The 8,448-nt window shown below is 40.0% G+C and overlaps 1 protein-coding gene across 1 annotated transcript in view; it reads left to right on the top strand.

The window, feature by feature from the left end:
- Positions 1–3,783: 3,783 nt before the first annotated feature.
- Positions 3,784–8,448, top strand: part of LOC114210282 (uncharacterized) — a 28,302-nt gene continuing 23,637 nt past the window's right edge. The window contains 2 exon segments of the mRNA XM_088019911.1: positions 3,784–3,838; positions 6,845–6,907. Of these exon segments, the coding sequence (XP_087876037.1) occupies positions 6,893–6,907 (15 nt within the window). The 5' untranslated portion in view covers positions 3,784–3,838; positions 6,845–6,892.

Below are 8,448 nucleotides of genomic sequence, written 5' to 3'. Positions count from 1 at the left end.
AGTACCCATGGGGCAACACAGTGAAGGCCAGTTGGTGCCTATACATGCAATGGAGAAATCCTGAAATTAAACACTGACTTTATGTAGAATTGCCGGTGACTTTTAGCCTGTGGATATAGTGGATTACATTGATTGATTTTTTTTTTTTTTTGATGTTGAACCAGCTTTGTCACCAGGAATAAATTCTACTTGGTCATGGTGTATTTTATGGATAGATAGATATCTTATCCATATCTATATATAGTTGGATTCAGTTTGCTAGTATTTTGTTGAGGATTGTTGCATCTAAGTTCATGAGGAATATTGGCCTGTAGTTTTATTTTTGTACTTCTTGGTTGATACTGGTATCAGCGTAATATATGTCTCATGAAATTAGATGGGGAGCGTTTCCTCCTCTTCTATTTTCTGAACAAGATTGTGTAAAATTGAATGAATTCTTTAAATGTTTGGTAGAATTCTCCAGTGAAATCATCTGGGCCTTGCATTTTCTCTTTTAGATTTTTAAGTACAAATCCAGTTTTTAAAATGGTTGTAGGACTATTCAGATTGTCTATTTCATTTTGGTTGAGTTTCGGAAGTTTGTGATTTTCAAGAAATTCATTTCTTCTAAGTTGTTGAATTTATGAATATAAAGTTCACTGTATTCCTGTAATATCATGTAGTGATAGTTTCTTTAATTGCATCGATGATTTATCTAGCAATAAAGAACATGTTCATTTTGAAGTGTGATACAAAGAAGCTTCTAGAAAGTTTTTTAGTACTTACACAAAAATTTGGTAGAAATAACCAGTTGCCCAAATTCACATCAAATCTGGATATCTCCTAGTATTTACACTTTTCATATAATTTTTTAAATGTTTGCCAATCTCATCATGTCATAACAATATATTATGTGATATTTTAAATATTTACATTTTGTTATTTCTCAGAATATACTTTAATATACAATAATTGGATTGCTCTTTTTTATTGTGTTTTAGTAACACTTTGTATGGTTTAGATGCAAATTCTCTTTTTTTGGCAAATTCTTTATCAGATATGTGTTTAGCAAATATTTTCTTCTATTCTGTTGTCTTTTCATTTGCTTAGCACTCTCTTCCACAGAGTAGATGTTTTTGATGTTAATAAAGTCCCACTTGCCCATTTTTTTTTGTTTCATGGATGATACTTTTGTGTTGTGTATAAAAATATATCACCAAAATCTCTTAGATTTTCACCTTTTTCTTATAGAAGGTTTTTAGTTGGAGGTTTTACATTTAGGTCTATGGTCCACTTTGAGTTAATTTTTGTGAAAAGTGTAAGTTTTATGTCTAGATTCATTTCTTTTGCATATGTGTGTCCTATTGTTCCAGCATTATTTGTTGAAAAACTATCTTTTCTCCATTAAATTAATTGCCTTTGCTCTTTTGCCAAAATCATCAGTTGACTGTATTTGTGTTGGTTTCTATTCTGTTCTATTCATTTTTGTCTTTATTTGCCAATACATACTGTCAAAAATGAATTGGCCATGGAGGTATGTGGTTATTTCTGGACCTTCAATTCTATTCATTATTCTTTTTTTTTATTATTTTATTTATTTGAAAGAGAGAGCACATGAGAGGTGGGAAGGTCAGAGGGAGAAGCAGACTCCCTGCCGAGCAGGGAGCCTGATGTGGGACTCAATCCTGGGACTCCAGCATCATGACCTGAGCCGAAGGCAGCCGCCCAACCAACTGAGCCACCCGCGCGCCCTCTATTCATTATTCTGTAGGTCTATCCTTAAAGCAGCACCACACTGTTCTCTTTTATGTAGCTGTGTAGTAGGTTTAGAAACCATGTGGTGTGAGTCATTCAACTTTGTTTTCAACATTGCTTTGGCTATTTGAGATGCTTCATATTTCCTTACGAATTTGAGGATTGGTTTTTTCATTTCTTCAAAATGGCTGTTGGAATTTTGATGGATAGTGCATTGAATCTGTAGATTGAGTAATATTGCCATCTTAACAACATTATGTCTTCCATGGCATGAACATGGAATGTCTTTCCATTTATTTCAGTCTACTTCAATTCTTTCAGCAATGTTTTACAGATTTCAGTGTATAATTTCTTTATCTCCTTCTTAAGATTATTCCTAGGTATTTTATTCTTTTGTATGTCTTTGGAAATAGAATTTCCTAATTTCCTTTTCAGATTATTCATTGCTGCTGTATAGAAACACAAGTGATTTTTCAGTATTGATCTTGTATCTTAAACCTTAACCTAATTCATATATCAGGGCTAGTAGAGAGAGAGAGTGTGTGTGTGTGTGTGTGTTTGCTAGTATTTTGTTGAGGATTTTATAACTATACTGATAATTTTCACCTGTAGTTTTTCTTTTTGATGTCTTTGTTTTGAGTACGGAGAATGCTGGCATCATAGAATGAGTGAAGTGTTCTCTCCTTCATTATTTTGTGGGAGAGTTGGGAAAGGATTGATGTTAAGTATTCTTTTAAATATTTGGTTGCATTCACTAGTAAAGCCATCTGATAGTAGGCTCTTCTTTGTTGGGGTTATTCATTTCTCATTCAATTTCTATTTGTTATGAATCTGTTGAGGTTTTCTATTTCTTCTTCAGTTTTGGTAATTTATGTGTTTCTTGGTATGAACATTGTTTTATACTTAATCATTGGTGCATTTGTCTTTTACCTTACACGAGAAACAGAGGAGTTACTAAAAAAATATATGATACTGTTTTTTTACATTTACCTATGTAGTTATCTTTACTGGTATTCTTTATTTCTTAATATGGCTTCAAATTACTATCTAATGTCTAATGCCTTCCTTTTCATGCTAAAGGATGCCTTTTAGAATTTTTTTATAGGTCAGGTTCACACTGACTTACCTTGACTAAACTTTGGTCAGGCTTTGCTTCCTTTCACAAGCTCCTGAATTTTGTTTTGTCCCCAGGTCTGAGCAAGCACCCTGAACAGCTCCACTGACCACAGTGGGAACATTTCACATCAGACTACCCCATCATGCATTTTGTTCACCTCCCCCGCTCACTTGCCTAGTTTCCTCTCAAAAGTACCTGCTGACCCATCTTACTCCTCCCTCTAAAAGAAAAGTCTTTTTAAAGTTTATTTAGTTATTTAAGTAATCTCTATACCCAACATTGGGCTCAAACTCACAACCCTGAGATCAAGAGTCACAAACTCCCCCAAATGAGCAAGCCAGGCGCCCCAGAGAAGCCTTTTTCTATTTGATTTTGAGATGCTTTCAGATCCTGAAATCAGAGCCTTGTTCCGATTGCAAGTCTTTCTGAAAAAAGTTTCTCCTTACCTAAGTCTGGATTTATTTTTATTTGACATTTGAAAGTCCTAGTTGCTTACCTTCTTCGCTGCTGAGATGCTATTATTTTATCTATTGTTTACTTTGAAACTGTATTATTTTTATTTTATTGCTAGCGTTTCCTAGTATCTAATTCGTTTTGCTTTCTAGTATATACGTAAGGTACCCTACTTATATTCATAACGCACATTGATTTACATTTTTGCCTCCTTTGGTCGCTTGGCGTTCAAAAAAAGGCACACTGGTTGTAAGACTATTTCTTTGAGGTACTGAAAAAATTCAGGGCTGCCTACAGAAGCGACAACCCCATGCCACACCTGAATTGGTAAAGAAACAACGTTTCCGAAATTCTCCGAAGTCCTGGGCGAGCAGGCTTATGGGATCTGAAGTCCGGAAGTTTGTGAGCCCGCCGCACGTGGTCAAGGGAGCTGGTCTTCTGCGGCTCCTCCTGCGCATGCGCAGTACCTCGCAGGCGCTCCTAGGTCTTCCGGTCTACTGTGGGAGACGGTCCGGAACGTTCAGGACTCTGGAGGTCTGCGTGCCGCTTTGGGAGTTGGCGCGGCCCGAGTGGGAGGGTGGGCGAGACCAGAGGGTTGGGAAGATACGAGAGGGTCCCTGCGGGGGTCCAGGAAGCGGGCGGGGGCGGCGATGCCTGGCAGTAGGGAAGAGGCTCGCGGACCCCGGCGGGACCCTCGGCTAGTCTACCCGAGAGACTGGGTACGAGGAGGCGTCGGCCGGGTGGAGGGACCACGGGACCGGAGAATCTCTATTGGGAGGAATCGGCCCCCGGGGGAGGATGCGGACTCCGCGTGGATCCCGCGCCGGGGTTTGTGCGGCCGCGGGAGGAGCGCGCGTTGCGCATGCGCGGTGGGTGCGCTCGGTCGTAGAGCGGCCGGAGTTGAGCGGGTGCTTTGATTTATGTAGGGTTGAACAGTGTATAAAAGTATCCTCTGGGAACATTAACCTACGTGAGGCTTTACGTCTGTAAAACTGACGATATTAATAACACCTGCCTCATGGGGTTGTTTAGAGGATTAAATTCTGTAGCTCAGTGCCTAGCAGTAAATATTAGCCGCTGTTGTTAGACTATTTCTTATCACTGGTTACTTTATGCTCACAACCTCTCACTTAGGTGGGTATAGCTCTCTCTGCTGTAACAAATTAGAAAACCGAGATGGAGAGGAATGTTATACCCTGTGTCACAACACTAGCAGATAAACTAGAAGGCAATTTTATTATTTTTTATTATATTTTTCAATTTTATTTTTTAAAGATTTTATTTATTTGAGAGATGAGGGAGGGCGCATGAACGGGGTGAGGGGCAGAGGGAGAGGGAGAATCAGACTCCCCGCTGAGTAGGGAGCCCTACCTAAGGACTCGATTCCAGGACCGCAAGATCATGACCTGAACTGAAGGCAGCCCGTAACCGACTGAGCCAGCCAGGCGCCCCATCAGAAGACAGTTTTGTTTATTTTTTTAATTTTAATTTTTTAAATTTTATTTATTTATTGGACAGAGATAGAGCCAGAGAGCACAAGCGGAGGGAATGGCAGAGGGAGAGGGAGAAGCAGGCTCTGCACCGAGCAGGGAGCCTGATGCAGCTTTGGATTCCAGGCCCCTGAGATCATGACCTGAGCCTAAGGCAGATGCTTAACCATCTGAACCACCCAGGCGCCCCAAGGCAATTTTAGTTGTTTCTCCAAATGTCATGTTCTTTGCAGCTTGGTGTCTTGGGCACAGTACTTAGCGGAAATAATTCGGCATGTGAATTATCATGTGAATGATCGGCATTTGAACGATTGAATCTTAACCATGTAGTATTTTTTTTTCTGGGATTTCTAGATGTCTTTAGAGCCTTTGATAGAGACAGTATAATTGTATCTGAGTTAGGTTTGTAACAATTCTCAGCAGCCTTGGTTTGAATTTATGGAAGGTCTGACCTGAGAGTCTATGGAATATTGAACTGTGGGCCTGGGTGACAATTCCAGTAAAAATGAATTTGCCCCTCAGGCACATTTTTCATCTACGTTAGAAAAGCAAAGTAAGAAGGAGGAGTCTCTAAATACATAATGTTAGGTGGAGAGAACCATCCCACTATTTGAGGGTTTGTTTTTTTTTTTTCTTTCTTTTTAAAGTAGGCTCAGTGCGGGGCTTCAGCTCATGACCCTGAGATCAAGACCTGAGTTGAGATTGAGTTGGTCGCTTAACTGACCGAACCCCCCAGGCACCTCTTGAGTGAATTTTGAGCAGAGGCAGTGTATTTCCCAGAGAGGAGCAGATCCTAGGTTTTCACAGCCTGTTCAGAACGAATGAGATTTGAAAATGTTGCCACATTCAGAAGCTCCGAGGCTGCCTAATGGAGGGAAGCTGGGACCAGGGCAGCTGGGCGGGAGGGAGTGAAGGACGGGTAGGTGACGTGGAAAATAGAACTTCACTGGAGGCATTCCAGGGATTGTGGGAAAGGGCCTTAAAAGTAGATGTGAGGCAGTTTTGTCTCAACAATCCCAGTTCAGCCCCCACTCTTTATTTTTCGCTTTTCCCAGATTCTGAGCTCTTCTCACACAGTGAATCTGGCATTTTAAAAGATGTGCTGATGAGTTCTTTATAGGACAGCAATACAAGAAGAGTTGTTTATTTTTCTTCTTGAAAGTTGAGGAGAAATTGGTGCTGAGAGTGTAAGTGAATTTCTCTGGCTTTGTGTTGGGGCAGAACCCAGAGGAAGTGTTGAGTCTCCCCACCCCAGTCCATGCTGACCACATCATCACTGGTAAAACACATTCCTTAAAAGACAGCCATTTGAGAATCTGCACATGCTTTAAAAAAAAACAATTAAAAAGGGGTGCCTGGGTGGCTCAGTCATTAAGCATCTGCCTTCGGCTCAGGTCATGATCCCAGGGTCCTGGGATCAAGCTCCACATTGGGCTCCCTGTTCGGCGGGGAGCCTGCTTCTCCCTCTCCCACTCCCCCTGCATGTGTTTCCTCTCACCGTCTCTCTCTCTCTCTCTGTCAAATAAATAAATAAATAATCTTTAAAATAAAATGAGAAAAAACAATTAAAAAGTACCGTTACCTGAAAGTGCCTCCATCCTTTTTTTGGTAGCTTTGGTTGTGTTCTCTAACTTGAGAAGTAAACAAGGAAATGTACATGTAACAACTTTTGTTGTACAACCTCTGCTGAAGGTTTAGTGTTCCTTCATTTAACGTATTGTAATTTGCTTAACCAATTTTCTCATTTTTAAAATTACTTCGAAACAGAACAGAGGGGTACAGACTTTGTTTAAAAATGTCCTAGACAACAGTTCCATACACCCAGTGAAAAATTGCACACCCTAGCTCTGCATGGCCAAATCATAGTCATACGTGGTCATGTGGGTGCTTTATCATGTGTTGTTTCCTGCCCCTTCTGCAAGGCGAAAAGGGGCAGGAGGCAGAGAGGCATTTCACCCAGGTGATGTTTGCAGCTTTTTAAGAAGGCAAGTCCAGGAACTGCAAGACAGTCTGTACCTCTAATGACTTCATTCCTCTTTTTCTATCCCAGCTCTGCCTTCAGAGATTTCTACAGTTTTCCAAGAGAGACCAGCAAAATATGAACAAATCCTATGTGAGTTGTTGAAGTCATTTTCTGCTTTGTTTTACAATGGATCTTATGAGGATAATGATTCATATTTGAAGTAGAAAAGTAGAAATAGATAAAATGAACCTGATGGGAACAGCATGACACAGTGCTTCTCAAATTTTAGTGTGTATCAGATCAAAACTGGGAAGTGTTTTAAACCATAGGATGGGGCCTGAGAATTTTCATTTTGAACAAGGTTGCAGGTGATACTGAGGTCTATAGACTAGTAGCGTTGGATTAGCGGATCAATAGGGCAGAGTTGGCAAGGAGATAGACACACACACACACACACACACACACACACACACAGATCCTATGAAGTTAGATGGTTATCAGACTTAACTTGCAAATATTTCTGACCTTTTTTAAATTTTTTTAAATTTTTTTTTTATTTTTATTTTTTAAAGATTTTATTTCACAGAGAGAGACACAGCAAGAGAGGGAACACAAGCAGGGGGAGTGGGAGAGGGAGAAGCAGGCTTCCCGCTGAGCAGGGAGCCCGATGCGGGGCTCGATCCCAGGACCCCGGGATCATGACCTGAGCCGAAGGCAGATGCTTAACGACTGAGCCACCCAGGCGCCCCTATTTCTGACCTTTTAGCCACGACTCCCCCCGTGCCCCTGGGAGAAAAAAAAAACACGTGCGTGGAGCATCCCGATTTCTTTTGGAACCTAAAGACTTTCTGGCATCAAGAGCTGAATAAAACTTTTGTTTCTGTTTATATAAATGATAAACAACCTTCTTATGGCAAACCATGAACTAAAAGCCTATAATTATCCTTCAGTGGAAGCAAAAAACAGAGTACCAAGCAGAACCCAGTTAATGAGGCTTTTTAGGAGACTATTACTGAAGCCCATGTAGACCACTTTCCCATGGTCTTGGTTTGTTTTTGTTTTCCCTTGATAAAACCTGGAACTTCTATAGAATAAATTGACTGCGTGCCCTTAAAATAATTCCAAAATTCCCAGACCCTGACAACTACTAATCTACTTTGTCAGTATGGACTTGCTTCTTCTCGATCTTTTATATGCGTATAATCATACAGTATGTATTTTTTTGTGTGTGTCTTCCTTCACTTAGTATAATGTTTTTAAACTTCATCCATATTGGAACATGTTACAGACTTCGTTCTTTTTCCTTTCCAGCTTTATTAAGGTATATTTGACAAAACTAAGATACGTAGTGAACATCGTGATGATTTTGGTATTTGTATACATTGTGAGAGGACTCCTCCCATCTAATCTAACACATCCATCCCCTCACATATTTCTTTATTTCTTCGGTTTTGTTTTGGTTTTTTTTGGTGAGAACATTTAAGTTCTGCTCTCAGCAAATTTTATTTGTACAATACAGTGATATCAACTATAGTCACCATGTTATACATTAGATCCTCAGACCTTCATTTTACAGTTGAATGTTTGTACCTTTTTACCAAGGTTTCATTCCTTTTTTATTGCTGAAGACTATTCCGCTGTACGGGTGGACCACATTCTGTTTTTCCACTTACTGGTTAACAGACATTTGG

Source organism: Eumetopias jubatus, unplaced genomic scaffold (assembly GCF_037043125.1).
Source record: "Eumetopias jubatus isolate StellerSeaLion01/CBP00866 unplaced genomic scaffold, mEumJub1_p1.0 scaffold_17, whole genome shotgun sequence".
In the NCBI taxonomy this organism is placed as follows: Eukaryota; Metazoa; Chordata; class Mammalia; order Carnivora; family Otariidae; genus Eumetopias; species Eumetopias jubatus.
This window is presented reverse-complemented; position numbering and strand designations above follow the sequence as displayed.